General features: G+C 38.2%; 1 protein-coding gene across 1 annotated transcript in view; it reads left to right on the top strand.

Moving 5' to 3' along the window:
* The window catches only part of THSD7B (thrombospondin, type I, domain containing 7B), a 720,444-nt gene that overhangs the window by 41,965 nt on the left and 653,533 nt on the right, over positions 1–24,946 (top strand). The window contains exon 4 of the mRNA XM_012650502.1: positions 6,586–6,755. Within this exon, the coding sequence (XP_012505956.1) occupies positions 6,586–6,755 (170 nt within the window). The remainder of the gene's footprint in view (positions 1–6,585; positions 6,756–24,946) is intronic.

The following is a 24,946-nucleotide window of genomic DNA, read 5'->3' as shown; positions in this document are numbered from 1 at the left end:
AAAGTTAACGTGCTGCTAAGTGCTGTGCATAGCAATAGAAGTCTATTAATAATACATATGTGGAGTTTGGCTAGCAAAGCCATCTGCTGAAGAGCAAAGAGCTTTGCACTTCAGCATAGCTTTCCATAATCAATAGTCCCACTCTATCCAATAAAAAATTACTGGAGCATAAAATGTACAAAGCTCGATCAGTTCCCTTTATTTTGGTCATCTGTTCAGTGAAAAATGACAAGTTAATTCTTTTCTAAATGCATTTACAACTTTAAAAGGACAACAGACATTATCATAAATTAGCCATGCTGCAGTACACTGATTTTTAATGTACACATGCATTTAATTTAAATACCTTGTACGAGGGTTTCAATTCCAAGAGTGTTTGCAAATCTATATATGCTCAGTCAAAACACGACCATTAACTAATCCAATTATTCTTTCAATCTGTCATCATTAAATCACTTAAAATTCTATTTTGTGTTGCTTTGCTTTAAATCTAAACCTTTAGAAGAAAGAGAAAAGAAATCCACACTTTGTAAGCAAGTCTAAGCCTTATAAAGTGACAAAGCTTAGAAGCCAAAGGATAGAGGTGGCTGTAAAGCCGTGATGGTCCTGGTTCTATTTTAAGAATAGTCACTAAATGTGCCTACTTCTCTAATTTTGGTTTTGCTAATTTAGGATATCTCTACTCATTGCTTACAGCAATGAATTCTTCCCTCCTTTTTCCATCTTTCTTCCCACGATTTTGGGATGTGTTTAATTATGGGATTCCTTAGATTGGACCGAGTTACTCTTGGGAAGCCGGCTACCTTAGTTATTTAATTCCAAGGTGTAAGGTAAGCTTTTCTAATCCAAAATTTGTTTCCTGTATCATTTGATGAGAACATATAGTTCCACAGTTAGAAAATTCCTTTCTTTGATTTAATCTCAATTTCTTCTTTTAAGCTGCATATACCTCCTGAGAATAATAACATATTAGATCTTAACTCTTTCTACCTTATGTGAATACATTTAATGACCATTTCCTAAAAGTGGATTTAAATTTTAGAGAAAATATAAAGAAATTGGGCAATGACTCACAGGCTTGCGGAGAAAAGTTCTAAAAATAGATTCTAGGTGGTAAATGAAGAAAAACTGAATTTCACAGTTACAATAATAACACATGGTTACCCTGATGTCTGGGGTTTTGTCCCCTGTCCTGGTCTATCTCACCTAAGAATTCAGTGTCAAGAAATTGTGCTGCTCATACATGGGTCAAAAGAAAGTATGGAATCATTTATCACTCCTCTGTTTCTTTCATATCCCATGTCTAATCCATTGGAATGTTGTCTCCAACTTCAAAACATATCCGGAATCTGATCACTTCTCACCACATTCACTACGACTGCTGCCGTTGAAGCCACCATCATCTCTTCTACACTGGCAAAGGCCTCCGAACTTGTCTCAGTCCTTTCACCTCCCCTATCTTTCCTCAGTAGTCAGGGTGATCCTTTAAAAACTTAAATTGCATAATCATGTTACCGCTCTTTCCAAAACTTTTGAACGATTCGTCAGCCCATTTGGAATAACACTCACAGTCCATACTCCGGCCTACAAGGCTCCCGGATATCCTGGCTCCTGACTGCTCCCATTTCCTATGTCTGCCTCCCCCAAGCCCCCATTCCCCCCAGGGCCACCTGCCCCAGCCACACTGGCTTCTGTGCTGTTCCTAGAAAGTGCTGAGCACTGTACCTTTCCGGGACCTTTGAAAGTGCTACTCTTTTCTCTGCCAACAACACTTCTTGTCTGCCTCTTCTAGTGCTCACTACCTCATTTTCTTCAGGACTCTGAGGACTTGGCTCATCATGGCATTGAAATGGCTCTCCTTGTCCATGTCTATGATGTCATGTCATGTATTGATGCATTTATGTCTGTCTGTCCCACTGGAAGTTATTCTCCCAAGATCGGGGGTGTTGTCTCGCTCACTGCTGTGCATATTTATTGTCTGAAATCGTCCTGGGCACAGTGTTGCAGCTCAAGAGTTACTTGCTGATAGCAAGGATGAGTGAACGCATGGATGAGGGAGTTGCTCACCTACCATCTGGGCAGGCCTCTTTCTTTTTCTAGTGGAGCCTACTTTTTCGCTCCTTTCTGACTTCCGTCTCTCCTACATACCTTTATCTTAACTAAAACGTCCTTGTTGGAGTTTCTCCCTGGGGATTTGGTATTTGAGTTACTAGCACACCCCTTCTTAGAGGCTAGGTGCTTCAGAGTGGCTGGCAGTGACTCTCTTGCTAGTTGCAGGGACATCAGAGTTGTTTCTACATGAACAGAGGGCAGGAATTTCTAACATTCAGAGCGTCTAGGGAACAATGTGGGGAATTCAATTTTTAGATCTTGAAAAGACATTCCTCTTCAAAAAGTTGTCTTCTGCACCTTTTAGTGGGAATTTGAATTTTCACAATTAACGATTACTTGTCTTTTGTTTCTCCTTAAACTTGCAATTACAGTCATGTGCTGTATAACAAGGTTTCTGTCAATGATGGACCCCATATACAATGGTCCCCTAAGCTATAATATTGTATTTTTACTGTACCTTTTTTCCCTTGAAAACCCTTTAAAATCCAACACTGTACCTTTTTTATATTTGGACATGTTTAGATACACAAATACTCAGCATTGTGTTACAGTTTCCTGCAGTATTCAATACAGTAACATGCTATACAGGTTTGTAGCCTAGGAGCAGTAAGTTATTTCTCCTAGTCTAGGTGTGTAGTAGGCTATCTAAGTAGGTTTGTGTAAGTACTGTGCACTCTATGATGTTTGCACAATGATGAAATTGCTTAATGACACATTTCTCAGAACATATCCCCTCCATTAAGTGACGCATGATTGTATCTCCTGAAAGTGCTAAAATTTGACCCTATGTGACCACAGTGCTCTAATTATGAAAATATTCTCAACGCATTTGTGTTTGAGATGGAAAAAAAGTTATTTTGGTAGTGTGAGATATAACTGGTCAGTTGTTACTGACAATATCATTGTCACCAACAGAGGATTGTTTTTGTTTTAGTGTAGAATACATTTCCTCAGACCAAAACCAACATATACTTGGCCTTGTAATGGCTGGACAGGTAGCTACCTATTGTCCACTGCAACTGCATTTTATACCACCTGATCAAGCTTCAGGTGCATTTGCCGTTCACTATTTTAGTCTACCAGAGTGTCATTTTATTGAGAAAAATATGCTTTGGAATCTGATACACCAGCTTTTGTATCCTCTTCCACTTACTTATATGACCTTGGAAGAGTTACTTGCTCTTTATGCCAATTCTTCCATCTGTAAAAGGAGAAATCATATTTGCTTCATAGGGTTGTTGGAGGATTACACAAAGCAATGCACCTCAATTCGTTAGTGCAGTGCCTGGACTAGAGTGAGCCGGCAGAACATGTTGGCTGATGGTTCTGCTACCTGGGAGATCTACCATGATACCCTTCTAGCTCAGATAAATTAATAGCTTGTTTATTCTGTTTGGCCAGGCCTTTGAAAAAGCAAATTGATTCTACACACTCACCTCGGTAAGGGGCTGTGAGAATTGACTTATTTCTTTCATTCCATGGGCATCTACTGGAGGCATTTCCACAGCCAGTTTTAAAGTGCTACTGCCCCCTAAGAGGTACAACTCTGGACTTTGAGACTCCCCACATTCCCCTCCTAAGCAGGAGGACAAAATAAGGTTGTGTTAAAAGGAATCAGAGTTGGGAGACCAGGAGTTGAAAAGGCCTGGTCCTTGACGTAGGCTTAGCCATTAAAGCTAGTGTCGCAGGCATCAGGAAGCCAAGTTTTCCGGAGGCTGGAGGACTATCACTGTAACAACTTCTAAAGGAGAAAGGGAGCAGCGTTTAGCTTAGCAGCCTCCTTTGATTTGTTATTCTGTCAGATCCTACAGACACTTTCTCAGGTTGGTGCAGCTCAGGATGTTCAGATTTCATGGCTGCCGGGTGATTTGTGACTAAACATAGATAGGGCTTTTGAAAAAAAATAAAGAAAAAAAAAAAGGATGAGAAAAGACTATGAAAAGACCCATATTTTTAACAAGGGATATGGAAGTCCTTTATTGGTGTGCTTTCTTCGTCTGCCTCTTGCTGGGTTGGTATTTTCTCTGAGGTGGTAAACAATAGCAATCGTGATGAATGTCTTCTATTTCTCTAAACAATTTGTCATTTGCTGCTGAATGAAAGTTGGGTGGTTTTGGTGAATGAGCTACCAACAGGGTTTTTGTTACTTTATAGAAAACTATAGTCATTAAACGTTTCTTTTCATTTTTCCCCATAACGACTTCCATAATTCCTCCATTGCTAATTCTTATAGGATCATGATAAATTATTTGCAAAAGCAATTTATGCAGCATGGCCCATTCTTTTCAAGCAAGCAAACGAATTACTGCAACTTGCCATAATTGTAAACTTTATGTGTCTTTTATGCTCTTTGCTGAACTTTGGTTGCTGGAACCTAGACCATGGCAATCTTGGATCTCTAATATTAGGACTTTTGATGAAGTCAATGAAATCCTCATTGATAAAATGTTGTGTGTGTCTTTTGTCTGTGTGGACAAAGGGCACATGTAGAAGGACATAAACAGAAGGGGAATTGAAATTTTTTGAACATTTGGTATATGGCAGGTTCAGTGTTTGGTATTATTATCTCAATTGCACAGGTGGGAAAACTGACCTGGGCCAAAGTCTCATGGCTACAAAGAGGTGAGGTTCAGCTTCAAACCAGGTCAGCTTGACTGTAAAGCATCCTGTCGTCTATGCCACCCCCTCTTGCCTATCTTATTTTGTAACTATATCATAGGAGTCTCTGAGTCAGCTATTCTATCTGACCCCTCTCCTGAATAGCAGGAGAGCTCTTCTCTTAGGGAGCCCTTGGAAGAAGAGGGTTTGAAAGGAGTACTTGGTAACCATCCACCCCAGTATGCCCCTACTTCATAGTATTTTGCCATGGAATACAGAGCTACTTGTGCCCTGAGACTCAGAAACTGGAGGGCCAAGCCTTCTGTTTAAATGACTGTGGAGAATAGAGTGGTGGGAGAAGAAAGGGATTCGGAGCCTCAGCTCTGGAAAAGAACTCTGTCTCTGGGGAGAATTGAACTTCTAGACATCTCTCATATTCAGGAATTAGAAATGTATTGTTGTCTACATTCTCCTGGCATGAGCAGCACCTGAACTCTTCACTCCAAACTCCTGCCTGGCCCACTGACTAATTTTTAAGCCTGGAAAAAAAAAGCCACATGAAAATTAAGTAGTGAAGCTGAGGGAGGAAAATCGTGTTACAACAAACCCCAAAGGATTGTCCAAATCCTTTTTCTACAATGGGCTTTTCATGAGACTAATGATTCTCAGCTGATTCTTAGCTTGCGAGCTTTTTAAAATGATGACATTCATTGTGAGGGATTTAGTCACTATTAGGTTTCTTCGAGATTTGCTTTCTTATTTTGGCATCTATTACTTGATTTCAATTTTACTCTAGTTTCTATAAAGCTAGGGTCTTGGTGACATATGATTATTTTTATTGCTGCTTTTTCTTTTTCTTTTAAATAATCGCAATACTGAGAGATTTTTTTTTCTTTAAATATGAAATGGGAACAGCAGGTATGAGAATGTTCTGAAGTTTTATTTGTTGTTCCAGAAGTTAATGACTCTCTTGGTATTTATGTGAATGCTGTAGAGTTACATCAATGCTGTGAGCTTAAGGAATGCTGTAATCATGCACAAAAGGAAATTATGTCTGAAATAATTCTGCAGGTATGAACTCAGTGGTATGAAAATTGTTTTGTTTTCTGTAACATATATACAAACTTCATCGTGTTTTCCCCCTTTATTTGTGTGTGTGTGTGTGTGTGTGTGTGTGTATGTATCTCTGTGTATTAGAGTATTTCTTAACTAGTTATAAATCAGGAAGATGTATTCCTAAGTCAGATAAATAACAGCATGGATACTTATGTTAAAATGTATTAATCAATTAAATATAGCGTCACAGTGTTGAACCATTTTAATATGTATACTTTTATCCCAATGGCAAGGAGTCAAATGGACAGAAAGTTTTCTATATCAAGAAGATTGAAAAGTTGGAGGTCATCGCTGTCTATGTAAAATAATATATTTACAACTTCACACATTCATACACTATCCTACTGCAGATACGCTATTATGGAAGGCCAACTTTCACACAAAGTCATCTGGAAGTCTGTGAAGTGAAACCCCATGACGTGTTCAGCTGCCGTGAATTAAACTCCTTGGGTTTCCAACTCCTTCCTCTAATCCTTCACTGTCTTCCAGCTTCAAGGCTAGACACATCCACTGTTTATCCATATTACCTTCCTTCAATCTGGTCATCCTGTCCTATCTAGTACCATCATGGGCTGCTGAGGGTTTTTCTAGGAAATAAAAGGGATTTAGTAATTCAAAACTAGTAGACTTCTTTATTCACAGGCAAAGATTTGGTGCTAGAAAGAGAGATTGTCACTTGAGTCATGACTTTAAGTTTTTAATAGAATTGTATATTTTCCTTACTTCTTCTTCTTCTTTTAAATAAATCAAACCACACAGGTATTCCTGGAGAACATCTGAATGGAAAGAATGCCAAGTCTCTCTCCTCCTCGAGCAGCACGACCCCCACTGGCATGTGACAGGACCCGCGTGTGGCGGTGGGATCCAGACCCGGGAGGTGTACTGTGCCCAGAGCAGACCAGCGGCTGCCACACTGAGAGCCAAGGAAGGTAGGCGGCCGGTTCTGAGGCAGATGGTGCTGCTGGTTGGAAGGAAAACTACCTCCAGCTCTCCTAGTAGTCTTCGTGATGTAACAGACACTTAGCATTCACAGATTTAATATTTGTTCTGTCGATCATTTGCAAACCACCCTTAAGTTCTACTTTTAGTTTGTTGGGACAGTTAAAAAAAAAGTAGTAAAAATAATAACATCTGTCTCCAAAGAGTCTCTGTGAAAGTTAAATGAGAAAATGTACCTAAGGTGTGCAGCACAAACAAATGCTATGAGCCAGGGGTCTGATGTACTGGAGCGAGCCTGTTAGTTAGTAATGAACGGATAGCATTCTTTTTGTGTGTGTGTTTTCTCAAAGGATTTTTTTGTACGTGAATTTGTGGATGTGGGAATTTCTACAGACGTATCCATTTTAAATATCAGGGGATCCACTGTTTTATTGTCAAATTTTAATTTTTCTGAAGAAGAAGGATGAGGAAGAGGAGGAGGAGGAAAAGAAGGAGGAAGCAGCAACTTCCTCCATGTTAAGCTTTCCAGTGGGCAGGCAAGCCTCAGCAGCGTCCGTTTGTTTCAGAGTTTGGGACGGTGATAGCATAGAGAGATTGGGAAACGCTCAGATTTATTTAAGTCGATTGACTGAAAGTCAGGAGTGGACAACAATGCTTCCACTCTAGAAGAATGTGTGGCCTGTTCCAGCCACATTGGAGAACACATGCAGTGCCTCCTGCAGAAGTGGTAAAGGGGGATGTTTCCTTGGGCTTGCCAGGTGTGAGTACACATTTCTACCATGGCCTTTGGTTAGGAAGGCAAGATGCAAGTTTTCTTGCCATGGCAATAGCATCTGTTTTATTCTGTAAAGCTTTTCATGCTGGGTACCTTTTTTGTGACATGGTTTCCTAGAGTTCCAGAGGCATCTATGACCATAGCCTCAAATAATGCACCTCATGGGATAATCTTTACGGAGTCCTTAGCATTTTACTTCAACAATTTAAGTTAAAGGGATACATTTACAGGGATAAAATTATTTTAAAAAGTAATAGTTAAATTTTCTTCTTTCTCTAACTTCACTTTTGGAAAATGACAACTTATACACTTTCTGTTTCTGGATAAAATATGACTATGCTTATGCCTCTGAACTTGGAGAAACAGAATTTAGGTAGAAACCTTCAGATTACGCTTTCAAACCTTGGTGATCTTTCCATCCTGGTTCCTCTCTTCTCCCCTTTTACTATGGTCTACAGTTCTAGGGTCTTCAGGAATCAGCAATAAATAAACATTTTTATAGAATTGATGTATTATGACCTGCTTATTTTCAGCTTCAACTTTTAATCTTCTATTGAAATTTTCATCTTTCCAAAGTTTCTTTTGTAAAAATAGCTTTCCTTATGGATCACTTATTTCTAAACTTTCTTTTCCTCAATGTTAAACTTTCCAGCTTTTGAAATGGAAATATACCAGGCAGGAAGATTGTAATTAGAAAGTAGAAAGAACCTGTTCTAGAGTTGGGAAAGAATTAGAAGCTCCATGGTGAGGGGCGGGCAAATAAGGAATGGGTGTTAATTGCAGATTTAACAGCCTATTAAGCCCTCCTACAATCTGCTCCAAGCATCTAAAGAAGAGGAAAATGTCTTAGGCCAAGGCACACCTCAAAAGTAATGCCTGTGTTCACAGGGAAACAGAAAGTACTTAGGGAGTCCTAAGTCTGATAGCCCAGTTCTTGGTAGGGGGAGGTAGATGTGGGGCCAAGATGTAAATACACCTTTGTGTAGTGTGACCATGTGTTCTTGTACGAAGCTGAATGTAGTGAGTAAAACTATGTTGGATAATATAGCAATATAGCACAGCCACCTTAAAGTCATGGGATAGCATACTACTTACCTTTGTCGTTGTTATCAAAGGCGGTTTTTGCTCTCTTGTGGAAGTGAACCAGCCGGATTGCTAATCCATTTCTTTCCTTTCTTATAAATGCTTTCATTTCTTACTGTTGTCATTTATAGATATACTTTGACAATGAGAGTTTCCTCTTGGCCTGCATTAAAAGCAAGAGAACAATTTAATTCCTATTGTAAGGGACCAGTGAGTGTATGCCCAATTAATTTGGCCAAATTTAAATATTTCTAACATTTCTGCTAATACAATAACAAAGGCCAAAATTGGTAACATTCTTTGCATTTCGGTTTCTGTGAACATCAGCTTTTTATTATGATGATGATGATGTTAGATATTTTGGAGGTAGAAAGCATTTTAATAGCACTGGTTTTAGAAATGCCTTTCTCAGTGACAATTGATTTTCTCCTAAGGTTAATTTTAGACTCATGGATCACTCTGTTCATTCTCTGGAGTGTAATTGCTTGAATTTTCTTCCCAGCAAAATCCCACCATTCCTGTGAGTTAACTGCTTTGCATTTCAAGAACTTGATCTTATAGGAATTTATGATCTTGTGGGGGGAAAAAGCTTCATTTCTATAGATCATTCACACAATAGAATACAATAGAATTTCTAGATGCCAGAATTGAAAAAAAAAAAAAAAAAAGAATACTAATTCCCTCCCAAGGGCCTCCAAATCTCCTGGCCTAGGCTGAATCCTGACATTGATGTTCTGTTGATGCCTTACCTTCGGTGATATCCCATTCACCATTTGACCCCAATTCATGATGTTGACTGGACAAGCATAATGACACTTGTGGCATATGTACCTGACACTGTTGTTCAATGTCTGTGTGATATTTTAAATGTAGCCAAAATAGTAATGTAACAATCAAGGTGAGAAATATTACCAGTAATATTAGCCAACCCCATAGAATTGTGAGTGCAGATATAGGGGACTATTTATCATTTTTGTTTAACAGTTATTATTTTAAAGAGAATTGTGTTTCTCTTTTATAATTCAGAAGCATCAGCAAAAGTGATGCTTACTTGTAAATCCAAAAGCTTGGTTGTGGTAAATCTACTTTCTTCTTGCCCTTTTCTCAAATGTGATTAAAACCACTTAACCTGAATTCAGAAAATAGGACATGAAACAAGGAAGACAACTTCAAAATCTAATAAAATGCAGGGAATATTTATTCCCTTTATGATAACGTAGCCTAGAGACTGGGGTAACAACAAGTATGGAGTTAAACGACATGGAAGTAGAATGGATTCATATTGTGAAGCAAAAGAAAAATAAAAAACAACAAACTAAGTTAAAAATTCAGGAAAAGGTATCAGGGTCATTGTATTTGAGTAGAACACTGCTTGTATTTTTTTTTAAAGTATATATTTCAGATTCATTATCTGGCATCACATGGACACAGCTATGTTAAGAATGGGGCACAGTTTAGCTTTGAATTGTTAAATTCATTAGTTGCCCCCTCTACCCCGTTAAGAATGTCTTTATCATACTCTGCCCAGAGCTGTCATTAAGAGAGGACATGAGCAGATAAGGGAACATGTCCTGGAATGCTAAGTATTATAGTATACATAGGGAGACATAATGTGTTTTGTGTTCTGGGTTTTAATTCTGAGTTGGACAGAACTTTGATAAACCAATTAAATATTGTATCCATCTTCTAATTCATTAACTTGATTTTAAATATATTGATTTAGTGAGTAAAAATGGATGACAATCAAACATTCCTTTTTTTTTTCAAAAATAGTTTATGTACGTACCAGCTGTGATGTAGTCTATGCACTAAGCACTCCTGTCATGAAGCTGCCCCTGGTAATTTATAGCCTTTTAATTGGAATAGCAATTGAACTAATGATTATGCTATAGTGTCTTAAGTCTTGTGATCACTTCATATACAAAATGGTTCAAACCATGTAATGATGCCCAAGAGTAATCTTCATAGAGAAAGTAATGCTTGAAGTGAGTTTACAGGTCAATAGCAAAGCATATTCTACACAGGGAGAACACATGGAGAGGAACAACGAGGTTTGTGTTCAGTGGCAGTCTGTGCACTGGTTTGAGGAGATCTAAGGAAATAAAAATGTAACCATGACACTGGAAAAGTAGGTCTTCTGTGATATCGTGGAGTAAGACCTTCTTTTTGAGGATTTGAGTGCCCACTGCAGCCTTTATTTCCCTACTGTGGGCTTTTAAGCAGAGAAGAAATCCTGTATCTTTAGCTGTATATAAGAATGTAAAAATGTTAGTTTGATAAGAAAATTCTCATGAGTAGTCATGTCCATTTGCAAATGTATCTGATTACCTAAGAAGTTTTTGAGACATGAAATAAAATAATTTACATTCTGAACAGATTTCTTAGGGGCAATTGAAGGAGATATTCCACCATTATTTGAGAGACTAGAAATGTCCTTTACCTGTCTTTAGAAACTGGTATTAAAGTCAATAAACTCATTTGAGTGTGAGAATAAGGTGTCAGGAAAGTAGTGCACAAGGAACTTCCCTTAGTATCGAACCTTAGTGGAGAAACGAGACTGTTTAAATGGGGTTACAACATTTTCTCTTGCTTTCTGCTAACAGAGAGGCAGAGATAACTGAATAAAATAACCTTTACTAATTAACAGCAGGGTATTGGATGACAGTTCATATGAGGCCAAGAGAGATAGGGCTCTAGGCTTATAATCTTTCTATCTTGGAAACATCTTCAATTATTGGAATCATGGGTGTAGGAGAAAGTCAGCAAAGGGTAGCAGAAGGTCGTTATCAACAGGCAGGTCTCTGGACTCTTCACGTGCCGTAACTGGAGACAGAAAGGGGAGGCAGGGAAGAGAAGCAGGTGAGGAGGTGAATGGAGGCAGCTGGTTGCTCCTGTTTTTATCAAGGAGGAGGAAAGAAGGAGAAGAAGGAGCAGGAGGAGAAAAGAAAGAAGAAGAGGGAGAAGAGGAAGAAGGGAAGGAAGAAGAAGGAGGAGGAAACTTACTAAGTCAAACCCTTGGGGATCTTTCTGTTCCATCTGAACCTACAAACTATCTAGGATAGAGTTTGGGATTTGAAAACCCAGTTGTCCGTAGGTTATAGATAGAGGATCCTAGATTCACAGATGCTCCAGATCTCTAGTGTGGACTCCATCTCCTTCTCCAGTGAGAAGGAGACTTAGAATGTCACACCGCCACAGGCTGGGTGCAGGAAATCTTATTTCCAAAATTGTTGTCTGTAAATGGAATGACCCAGGAGAGTTGGTGAACATAACAATGTATATCTCATTTTTTAATCCCTTCATTTTTGCAGAGGCAAACATAGGTCATATATGAATATAGTTTAAATATTCTCTCTAAAAGTATAAAGCTGAAAAAGTTTAGAAAAGAAGAAAAAGAACAGTAGATACTTAGAGGCAACTAGGTCACAAGAAGTCTAAATTGAGATTGATTTCTATTGGTTCTGTTTTATTGCATTTGTATCTCAGTTTAGTGATTTTTTTAATCAACTGTAACAAACATCTTAGTGTGATATAGAAAATGTTTATTGAATTACTGTGCTTAGAAAAATATTGAAGAGATCCTACTTTAAGCATTCATTAAATTATCAGGCTGTTCTTGACATTAAACTTTTCCTGATTTATTTAGCTCATGGTATAATTCATATTATTTAAACAAGAGCAGAAGAGAGCTGCCCTGGATAAATGAGAGAAGCAGGGTATTTGAGGAGAAAGCCTAGCATTGTGCAGTGGTTACCCTTGGGAAAAATAAATGGCTTGTGGAAAAACAGCCTTTTTGGATGATGTGTGGGTCCTTCTTAATGTGATATCCTAAACAGGAAGAGCACATGTTCTTCTTTGTACAATGTGTTATATATTTCTTCAGAATTAACATAACTAAATTGATAATTCAATACTGTGTGTTACTGAAGTCAAAGCATGTGACATCATGGAGGAAGAAGATTTTCAAGGACCTAGATCTAGATATGAATTTGGGTTTTCCCAATGGTTTTAACAGTAATACTCCAGCTTTCCTAACCCTGTAACACTAAGTCCACACTCCGGTAGCACATCACTTTCTGCCTGATTTCTAGTCATTATTATCATTGCCTTTGTCACTCAGTAGGCTGTAGAGGCCCTTGAAGATTGTGTTCGGAATCCTTCTTTGTATTCCCAAGTGCCAGCGCCCATTACAATAAAGGCAAATGGCAAATGCTTCTGGAAATGGAAGCTCCTCAAATATGGAAAATGGAAATGTTGTTGAATTCTTCTTGCTTTTTGGATAGCATAGAGAAAGGAATTGTTTTACTATTGACTGAACCAGAATGATTTGTTATGTGTATGTCCGCACTTCATGCCAAAGCCAGGTGGTCCAGAGGGCCCGGAATGTGATCAGGTAAAACAGGAGATGTGAGAATCGTGGAGTGATGGAGATGGTCTGTGGGGAAAGAGTAGGAGGAAGGCAAAGGAGAAAATAACTTGTGGGGAGCAGAGAGATCAGCTTGAGCTGAAAGGTAGCTTTGCCCCGGGGTCTTGGCCCGTGACAATGCTGATTGATTTCTAAATAATTTCCAGAGTTAAATATTTCCATCTGTTGTTCTCCAGAGAAAACTGATCATAAACCTATGAATGGTTTCTAATTGTTCATTTCCATCAATTTTACTTTCGATTTCTTTAGCAGTTAAAAAATAACTACAGAAATAAGTTCCTTCAGAGAAATGGAAATTTTAGGGAAGAAGGGATTAAACCATTGGGGTGTGAGGGTTTGTGGAGAAGAAAGATTTTACCTGGGTCTTAAAAGAAGGTCTTAAAAGAAGGTGTTCATGCAACTGGAACAGAATCCCAGGTGAAGCAAGCCAGGTGAGTAAGTGGAAAGTCATAGAACATAGTTGGAGTAAAACTGATAATCGAGTTGGACATGAATACAGGGTGGTGGATGAAGGAAAGGACTTAGGGTAGAGAGGTGGAATGGTAGGCTGTGATCATAAGCCTTATGATGATCAGACCATGAGTTTGCAGGAACTGAACTGTTAACTCCTCCATTCCTGTCCAAGGCTCTGAGCTCCAATAATACTGAACATCTTTTGCAGTCTGTGCCTTTGGAGCCTGTCTCTCTCTGCCCTCTGCCCACTATCCTAAGGTCACTTTCGTGTTCCTCCCCCCTCACTCACTTACCCCCAGCTCTAATCTGTCACCTGGATAACTACTACTTAGAAATTGTCTCATCTGGGAATGCTTTGAGGTGACAAAAGTATATCCACTCCTTAGATCCTATAATGTTTTATCTCGCTGCATTGTAATCATTTGTGTGTGTGTGTATGTGTGTGTGTGTGTGCATCACCCGTCAGGCTGCTGTGTGCAAGTCTGTGAGGTCAGGGACCAGATCTGTATTATCTACTTTCATCTCTCCAGCACTTGGCATATTATTTGGCCCATAAAAGATGCTCATATTGAATTCAAGCTTTATGTACCTTCTCATATTCCTCTTTCCGCCTTCTTTCTTTTTCTTTATTCATGCTCTATGGTTTAACCATTTCATTTCCCCTCCTAGACTATAAAGATGTTGCCAGTCCACTTGCAGACTTGGATGAAACACCATGTTGTGGTACATGGGATCTGGCTTCCTGCATGGCAGCTGAGCGGCTGAATGCTGCAATCAGGAAGGTACAACCTGGAAGTGTGGGGGACTTGCCTCACTATGGAGTGAACCTTGACCCATGGAAAACAAGATTTGGGAGGGAGCCAGGCCATCCTCAGTGCACCTGTAGATTGTTCCCGCATGCAGTTTCTTCTTGCAGTCCTTCCAGAGAGATCCTGTTTGCCGGAAAAACAGATCTGCGGAGTGTTTGCTGTATGTCTGTGTGGTTTGACGTGAAATGGTAGTCTGCCCAATAGCACATCACACAGCGTTGCTTCAGCATTTCTTTGCTTTGTTCCTGTTGTTTCCTCACTGTCACTGTCTCTGTCTCCAGGCCTTGCACCTTCCCAATTAAGTATTAGCACCCAAATTCTCATTATAGGCTTTCTAGAGGACTTCAGCAACAATGACATTCAGTGAGTATGTGTTGAAAGAATGAGACACGCTGCTTTAAGGATTTATTGAAATCAATGAAACATAATATAGGCCTGACGTATGTGAAAACTGTAAACAACTCTTCTTTCTCTTCTTCCTTCATTGTCCTTCTCTTTTTTCTCCCTCAACCTTATTTTCCTTCCATTTCTTTTATATATTATATATTTTCTCTTTCTCATCATCCATTTTTTTTAAATTTCTTTTCCCTCCAGTCTTCTTTCATTTTGTATAAATCTTGAGAGGAGAAAGAGTTTTAGTAATTGTGGTAGACTTCACAGCAGTTAGCACATTGTCTGGCAAAAAGTAGATATGAACATAATACATATTTCTTGAACAAAAGAATATAAACCCCTGCATATAGTCTTACCATTTAGTCTTAGGTATTTCTTTTCACTTTGGGACAATGTTCCTCTTCATTCCATTGTTCACATACACCTGCACTTCATTAAAGAACAGTTAAGTTCCTTTTATCAGAGTAGAGATTGCACTGGAAAAACACGCCGGGACTACCGCATTTACAATCTTTAGTTGAGTGTCTCGCTCAACTTCATTTTGTCAGGTGGACTGGATTTTTCTCAAACATCAAGCCAAGAGGTAATGAGGTTCCTCTTGGCAGTGCAATTTCTGAAACAAAGTTATTGCTTCCAAACCTATTTCTCCAGCCCCGTTGAGTATGTGAACGCACTGGCAAGTAGGAGATAGAAGAAATATCCACTTACTGCCCAAACCTTCCTGCAGAAAAGTTTCAGAACATTGTCACCAGCTTATTCTTATATTTTGCATTTTTCCATGTTCTAGTTTAAATTTTTCATCAGGTTCTGTTCTCAAGAGGGAACAGTTACTTAGTAAGATCACCATGTACTTATGAATAGTGAAATGGCTGCTTGTGTCTTCTGGCCATTTTCTCAGGCACTGGGGATGGGATCGATTCCTATGTCAAGAGAAAGGCCAGAAGACCAGCTGAACTGTGATGCCACTTCTAATTCCAAGATTCTGTGTGTCTCCATGGGGATATATACTTGTAGCTCATTTTATTCTTCTAAGATCTGTTTTTCTTTTTTGAAAGTAAATGTTTACATACAAGTAAAACTGTATTTATGATGTACAACATGATGTTTGGATATATGCATACATTGAGGAATGTCTAAAGCAAGCTATATAATATATATATTACCTCATACCATATACTTGTCATTTTTTTTTTTTTTTTGGTGAGAACACTTAAAAGATACTCTATTAGCAATTTTCAAATATATGGTATATTTTTATTAACTATAGTCACCAGATGTACAATAGATCTTTTGAATTTATTCCTCCTAAAAATCTGCTTTTCTAAGATTTTAATTATGTTTGTGTCTCTTGGTGACCTTTATTTAAGTTATACCAATTCTTTCTAAGTTTGGAACTCAGTTCTGGAGATAGCTATTTCTGTTTGAATAATCTATAGGCATTTTAAATTCAGTTTTCCTTGTATTGGACTCTTCATCATCTTCCCCACACCTGTATCAGACGCTTCTTCACTGTTCTAAAATTCAGGAAATCCTCTCTCTGCCTGCCAAGTGCTTATGCTAGAAACCTAGGAAATGTCCAGTGTAATTCCCTGTTCTTTATCACTTTGCCCACATTCAATGTGTCACCAAATTCTGTTAATTCTACCTCCAAATATAATGTGGTTATTCTATTTATTTATTTCCACTATCTCCACTTCTAGCACTATTTCTCATATGTGCTACGATTATAGTTTCCTGATTTCCCTCCTTCAACTCATGCCTCTTTTAAATAGAAGGGTCATGATTTATGTGGTTCAGCACGTGGGCTTTGCAGACAGAATGCCTCTGTCCAGATCCTCACTCTTTCATTTACAAGCCGTGTAACCTTGGACGAGTTAATTAATCTCTTTTGCCTTTAGTTTCCTCACCTGTCAAATGAACATAATGATAATCCCTTGCTCATAGGGGTGCCGTGAGGATTAAATGAACACACATGCACACACACACACATACACACACACCACTTAGAACAGCCTTATATAATAAACACCTAGTAATTATTAGCTGTAGTTTTCTTCTAGACACTCCTGCCAAAGCAATCTTACAAGAAAGATTATCTGCGTATATCATTCCCATGCAAAATGACTTTAGAGATTTCTCCTGAACTCAAACTTTTTAACATTATTCACAAATTCATGTATGAGCTAGCCCTTCCCTACATATCCAGAATGAACTTTTTCCATTCTCCCTTACACTCATTTGGGCCACCCAGTGTGGCCTTGGGCAAGTTAGTTAAGCTTTCTGTGCATGAGTTTCCATTTGGTGATTAGAAGCTAGCCTTGTATCACCCAGGCAGCAGAAAGCTGACAACTATGGGCCAGAACTTGCATGTCTTGTCTCAGAACTGATGCACTTCCATAGTCTACTGAGGAGACTAGTCATTGTAGTCCAGTCTCAACACAGAGGAGTGAGGGTAGGGATGCTAACAGTTCTTGCAAAATGTGTCCCCTGGTTGGGCCACCACTTTCCAGCAAGAACTTAACACTTTGGAAAGGAAGCACAAATCTTTGAGGGGCAGCTAGCTGTCTCTTCTACGGGCATTATTTTCTATTATATGTACGTATTGGTTTGCTATTGCTGTTGCAACTATTTGCCACTAACTTATGGCTTAAAACAACACAAATTCTTTATCTTACACTTATGGAGAGCAGAAGTCCAAAATGGGCCTCCCTGGGTCAAAGTGAGGGTGTTGGCTGGGTTTTGTTTCTTCTGGAAGCTCTGGGGAAGCATCTATTCCTTGCCTGTCCAAGCTTTAGAGGGTCCCTTATTCTTTGGCTCATGATTTCTTTCTCTATCGTCAAAGTCAACAGTGCAGCATCTTCAAATCTCCTTCAGAATATAACTCTTCCGCCTCCCTCTTCCATTTATAAACACCCTTGAGATTGCATTGGGCCCACCCAGATAATCCAGGACAGGACAGTCTCCTTATCTGAAGATCAAATTGTTAACAACATTCATTCCATCTGCAACCTTAATTCCCCATTGCCAGGTAACCCAACAAATTCAAAAGTTCCAGGGAGTAAGATGTGGACATTTTCGAGGGACATTATTCTGCCTACCCAAATCTCTTTTCTTTCTTCTGAGAAATAAATGAATACCTGGGGTTTATTAAAATTAAACAAGAAGGTAGTCCTTGTGACTATATGGATTATGTGCTACCATATGAAGTTCAAATATGGAGGTCCAGTAAGTCAATAATTAAGAGCATAGGCTCTGAAATGGGGATTGCCAGGGTTGAGTGTCAGCTCCTCTGTTTCCTAGTTGTATGATATTGGGCAAGTCACACAGCCTGTCTAAGTTTCCAATGTTCTCATCTCTAAAATGGCGATAACAATACAGTTGTCAGGATTACATGTGATGATACATATTTAAAGGGGAAAAAAATCATAGCATAGTGCCTGACACATAGCAAGCAGTCAGTAAGCACAAAGTATCTTTCGGGGGGTGGGAGGCACTAAAGATTTTTTAATGTGCTTTCACACATTTATTGAGGCCCTGACATAGGCTAGACACTATGCAAAATATTGAGGACAGAGAGAGGAACAAATCATCTGACATCTAAATATCAGGTGGGCAAAATCAATTTTGAGAGAGAAACACACAAAAAATTATATGAATGTAATATGATGAATGTTATTGTCCCAGTGTGTAGAAAGTAGTTTTTCAAATGCAAGATTAAACAATAAGCAGCCTAGAAGAGGAAAGAAATATGGCATTTAAAATTTCTGTTAAAATGAAAATACTTTAGTTTCTTTGTCTGGAAAATTAGGAAGTTAGGATATGATCCAACAGCTAAGTTTCTTTCAGTAATAAGATTATATGATCAATTCCCTCTGAGAAGAGGAAAAATTAAAAATAGTTAACAGCCATTACTAGAGCATGGCCCAGGCACTGTCCTGGACACTTTACTGCCTTGCATATGGTACGGGGTGCAGATGAGGGCTCACTCCTTACACCCTTTATCAGTTAACATCTACTTGAGATTAAGGCACTGCTTTATGAATCCTGAAACTATGGTGTGCATTCAGAATTGGCTGATAACAGATTTGGTACTGTACTAAGAATTCATATATCAGCATCCCATTCAGAATATCCTAGATGATTTTATTGTAAGAAGTCCACAAACTACAATTAAGAGATGTTTTGATGCAACAATTTGATACAGAAAAATTGTAATAGGTGAAGCTTTTGAAATAGGTATAATAGAATACGTGGCTAAAGTTTTGACTTTTTCAAAGAATTTTCCAGAGCTAAGCTGCTTAATTGAAATGGACAGTCATAAAATGACTCTCTAGGATTTCTTAGAACACAAATAGAGAGTTAAGAAACAAGCAATTCTAAAGGAATTATGCAAAGCCATTGTAGGAAGAGCTGTTTGTAAGCTCATACATGAATAACTGTTACATACACATATCAAGAACTATAAAGGGTCTAAGATATTGCCCTACTTGTGAGCTAACATGTTAGCCTCCCACTGTTTCATCATTTCTGGCAGAAGCTGTGAGACTTCCTGATCAGAGACAAAGGGCAGTTTATTACTCGCAACAATCTCAATAGCCGAAGTATCATCATTTATACCAGTTTTGTGAGCCCCAGTTCCAACAGTAAAACAAAATGAAGACCACATGATGCTTGCACATATAATGGATTGAGTGACAAGAGAGGGACAGTGAGCTTTAGAAACCCCAATCTCCTATAAGGGGGCTGGGAGTAAACCTGCACAATCTTGGGCTCAGAGAGTAACATTGTATCTCTCTTCCAAGGCTATTTGCTATGCAAACATCCTTGAACAGATAATCCGGAACAACAGTTGTCAATATCTCTGATCACAAAATGTGTTGAAATATGACAGACTCCTGAAGTTTTGTCTCCCATTGGACACACAAAGACATGAAAAATATAACTATAATAATTGTATATAGTGAGTGATCTGCTGGTTTTTCAGTTATAATCAGGAACTGCTATTTCTACTATTAATATATGAAACAATAAAATAGCCACATCTTTGACTAAAATTGACTTCCCACATAAAGGAGTTTAGGTATTTCCTTCTGGTGTTAATACACCAGAAGGCAATTATTGTAGCCAACCTATGAAAGCAAAAAATCATTTTGTTTAGAAAGTGAGTACACTCCCTTTTTGGAAATTTTTTACATTTCCTTGAATCAAATGGATGTTGCAGAGGTGCTGAGATATTGATATGTGGGTTCCTCTAAGAATTTATTAAGAGTAGAGAGATAAATATATAACAGATTGGCTTCTGCTGCGGAAACTCTTGAGGTGTGAAACAAAATGATCTTGCTGCAGTTTTTGGCCTGTAGAGCTGATATTCTGGAAATTCTACTGCATCTATAGATGAATCATCTCCTATTGATCTCAAGGTAACTAAACTTTCTTTTTGTTTAAATCCCTGAGAATTAAGCAAAGGGAGCTAAATGGAACATGTGTGCTCTTAGGAGATTAAAATTTGTTCATAGTATTTTAGAGTGTGAAAATGATGAGTAAATAAAAACACAATTTTCTATTATTATGAAGGTTTTTTTTAAACAGTAATTTTGTTGTTCTGGCGTTTTGCTAAGGAAAAGTTGTCCGCACAACCTAGTTTCATGTAACTCTGCTTTTTCTCATGGTCATATTGCCTTTATTCTCTATAACTCTCAGTTGGTACAGGCATACCTAAAGATGTGGTGGGTTGAGTTCCAGACCATTGCAATAAAGTGAATATTGTGAAGAAGCAAGTTGCATAAATTTTTTGGTTTCCCGGTGCATATAAAATTATGCTTACACTATACTGTAGTCTATTAAGTGGCCTGTTATGTCTTAAAAAGCAATTTGCATACTTTAATGCAAAAATACTTTATAGATAAAAAATGCTAATGATTATCTGAGCCTTTAGAGAGTTTTAATCTTTTTTGCTGGTGGAGTTTGTTGCCTCCACGTTAATGGCTGGTGAATAATCAGGGTGGTGGTTGCTGAAAGTTGGGGTGGCTGTGGCAACTCCTCAAAGAAAGACAACAGTGAAGTTTGGCCCATGGATGGACTCTTCCTTTCACAAAAAGATTTCTCGGTAGCATGTGATGCTGTTTGATAGCATTTCACCCACAGTAGAACTTTTTTCAAAATTGGAGTCAATCCTCTGAAACCCTGCCATTGCTTTATCAACTAAGTTTATGTAATCTTCTAAATCCTGTGTTGTCATTTTGACCATGTTCACAGCACCTTCACCAGGGGTAGCTTCCACTTCAAGAAACCACTTTCATCACTCATCCATAAGAAACGACTCCTCATCTGTGCAAGTTTTTCAGGAGATTGCAGCAATTCGGTTGTATCTTCGGTCTCTACTTCTAATTCTATTTCTGTTGCTATTTCTGCCACATCTGCAGTTACTTCCTCCACTGAAGTCTTGAAACCCCCAATGTCATCCATGAGGGTTGGGATCTGCTTCTTCCAAACTTCTGTTAATGTTGCTATTTGGATCTCCTTCCATCAATTACAAATGTTCTTAGTGGAAGCTAGAATGCTGAATCCTTTCTAGAAGGTTTTTCAAATTACTTTTCTCAGATCCATCTGAGGAATCACTGTCTATGGCAGCTATAGTCTTACACAGTGTATTTCTTAAAAAGATTCGAAAGTCAAAATTACTCCTTGATCTATGGGCTGCAGAGTGGATGTCATGCTAGCAAGCTTGAAAACAAGGTTAACCTCCTTGTACATCTCCATCGTAGCTCTTGGGTGAATAGGTACTGTCAATGAGCAGTGATATTTTGACATGAATCTTTTTTCTGAGTAGTAGGTCTCAAAAGTTGAATTAAAATATTCAGTAAAGCATGTTGTAAACAGATGTGCTGACATCCAAGCTTTGCCATTCCCTTTAGAAAGCATAGGTAGAGTAGATTTAGCATAGTTCTTAAGGGATCTAGGATTTTCAGAATGGTAAATGAGCATTGGCTTCAACTTAACATCACCAGCTGCATTAGCCCCTAACAAAGAGTCAGCCTGCTCTTTGAAATTTTGAAGCCAGCCCCTCTAGTAAGAAAGTCCTACATGCATCTTCTTTCACTATAAGGCTGTTTCATCTATATTGAAAACCTTTTGTTTAGTGTATCCACCTTCAGCAATGATCTTAGCTAGATCTTCCGGAAAATTTGTTCCAGTTTCTATATCAGCACTTGCTGCTTTATCTTGCACTTTTATGTTATGGAAATAGCTTCTTTCCTTAAACCTCATGAACCAACCTCTGCTAGCTTCAAACTTTTCTTCTGCAGCTTCCTCACTCTCAGCCTTCATAGAATTGGGCCTTGCTCTGGATTAGTCTTTGGCTTAAGGGAGTGTTGTGGTTGGTTTGATCTTCTATCCAAACAACTGAAACTTTCTCCATATCAGCAATAAGGCTGTTTCACTTTGTTATCATTCATGTGTCCACTGGAGTAGCACTTTTAATTTCCCTCAAGAACTTTTCCTTTGCTTTTGCAACTTGGCTAATTGTTTGGCACAAGAGGCCTAGCTTTTGGCCTGTCTTGGTTTTCAACATGCTTTCCTCACTATGCTGAATCATTTCTAGCTTTTGATTTAAAGTAAGTGACGTGTAATACTCTTCCTTTCACTTCAACACTCAGAGGCCATTGTAGGGTTATTAATTGGCATAATTTCAATATTATTGTTTCTCAAGGAATAAGGAGGCCCAAGGAGAGGGAGAGAAATGGCGGAATGGCTGGTTGGTGGAGCAGTCAGAACACACATTAAGAACACATATTAAGTTTGCCGTTTTATATGGGTGTGGTTTGTTGCACTCTAAAACAATTAGAATAGTAACATAAAGATCACTGATCACAGATCACCATAACAGACCTAACAATAATGAAAAAGTGTGAAATATTGCATGAATTATCAAAATGTGACACAAAGACATGAAGTGAGCACATGCTGTTGGAAAAATGGTGCTGATAGACTTGTTTGACACAGGGTTGCCACAAACCTTCAGTTTGTAAAAAATGAGATACCTGAGAAGTGCAACATAGTGAAGTGTAATAAAGTGAGGTATGCCTGCATTTAATATCTGCTAGCTGTGCTGAGGAGGTTGGTATTTTAATATATAGCTACATGCCCCAATTTGGTTCCAGTCTTTTAAGTGAGAAGAATATATGCCCTAAGTTATAGTGGACACATCAAAAATATTGTTGCTGGTAACACATTTGAACACCTATCAGATGTGCATAAGTAGAGGTAATTGTCATTACTTTCTGATAAAATGGAATAAAGAAGGAAGAAACATAGATTTAGGAGTTGGGTGAATGGAATTGTAATTTTGTCAGTGTCACTCATGATGATGCCTACCTTGTGTAGGTGAGTTACCCAATTTTGGCTTCCATTTGTCATTTTTGAAGGTGGGGTCATAGAATGTATTTATTCTCATCTCATAGGTATATTAAACACCAGTTTACTGTATTAAGCACTAATTAATATAGAGAAACATTGATATAAATGTAGTTACATTCTAAAGAAAATTTATGTAAATGTAATGCTCTCTTTTCTTATTATTTGTAATGTTTTATTTCATTGGAATAGAGTGGATTGGGAACGATACAGGTTCTTTATTTCCCCAAAATTCTATACCTGTATTTTTTGTTGTTATTAGTTAGTATATATTGTCATATTGATGAGACCCTTTAGTGTATGGTAGAGTAGATAAAACTTATAATCATATTTATCATTTTTAAGACAAACTTCAATAAAATAAACTCTAATTATTTGTTGATTTAATAATATCTTTCTTCATTTATCTGTTTAGGTGAAGAGGAATTATTATTTCAACTAAGGTTTAAACAAATGGGATTTTAGAACTGAGGGGAATTTAAGTATCATTTAAGCAGCAATTATCAACAACATTTGTGAAACAAATCACCTATGCTATTTGCTAAACATATTACTTCCTGGGCTCCTCTCCTGGCAGTTCTTATTCAGCAAACCTAATATACAGCCTGGAAATGTGAAAATTTGTATCACACAGCAGGCGATACTTACCAACTGGGAAGGTTAGAAAAGACCGACATAATCCAATATTTTTATGACAAGATGTGCAAATTGAGACCTATAGTAGTTGAAACTTGCCTACATTCTCAGTGTTGGTCAATTGGCAGACCTAAGGTCCACGACTTAAACTTCTAACACCTGGGCCAGTTCTCTATTCATTTCCCTGGCCTGAAAGTTAATGTGCTTACAAAACATGTACCGTCCCTACTAAATTATACTGATTTTTTTTTCTCCACACTAATTTACTAATTTACTCACTAGTCTAATTTCTTCCCCACTAAATTTGGCAACTATTCCAGTTTTAAGGGTTGGAAGGCAGCCCCAGGAATCTAAGAGCTCTTATAAGAACTTGTTTCCAGGGAAAATAACTTTAGGTGGCAGGGCTCAGTGTGGAGTTTGCAGCTTTAACCTCAAAGCTTGTAATGACTTTCTGCACTTCTGTTTCCTTGTTGGTTGTTATAGCTTATATAAGCCACATGGCTTTTCTTCATGACCTTGAAGAAAATTCCTATCGTGATAATTCTTTGTTAAAGATCCTTGAAAATCTGTAAACTTTTATAAAGACAAAAAATATTTATTATTTTTACTCAGCTTCCAAATTACATGGGCGGAATTAAAGCTTAAAAGACATGGTGGCTCTTAAGACTTTTCTCCTGATTTCTCTTTCCTCCTTAGCAGAGGGGAAAACGCTGTACAGTGTCATTGCTGCAGTCGACATACTTAGCTTTCTTTTCCTGTCAGATGTAAGACTTCTTAAAGGAGCTTTATTTTCTTATTTTTCAAATCTTATTTTGAGTATTATTTAACACTTTTTAATGCAGCTTTACACAGTGTTTTCCTTGTACCATTTATAATTATGGACATTTGTTACCTACATTTTGACCGTGTATGTTATAGGGTGTGGCGATCCTAGCAGAGGGCAGATATCAGAATATGTCTGGGAGCTTTGATGTTTATCCAGAGGGTTGTCAAAGCCAGGAAAAACAGGTCCTTCTGAACTCAAGTGAGGAGCCACACAGTGAGGGAGTTGCCCTGGGGAGCGAGGGGAGGTGAGATCAAGGGTCTGGAGCGCAGAACTGGCAGATGGGTGCTGCTCCTAACTAATTTGGGGTATGGGCACATGAGGTGGATTTAGAGGGCCTGGAATGGGACAGTCACTAAAAAGACACGTAA

Source organism: Propithecus coquereli, unplaced genomic scaffold (genome assembly GCF_000956105.1).
Source record: "Propithecus coquereli isolate 6110/MARCELLA unplaced genomic scaffold, Pcoq_1.0 Scaffold33, whole genome shotgun sequence".
Classification (NCBI taxonomy): domain Eukaryota; kingdom Metazoa; phylum Chordata; class Mammalia; order Primates; family Indriidae; genus Propithecus; species Propithecus coquereli.
Note: the sequence above shows the minus strand (reverse complement) of the source record. Positions and strands in the feature narration are given on the sequence as shown.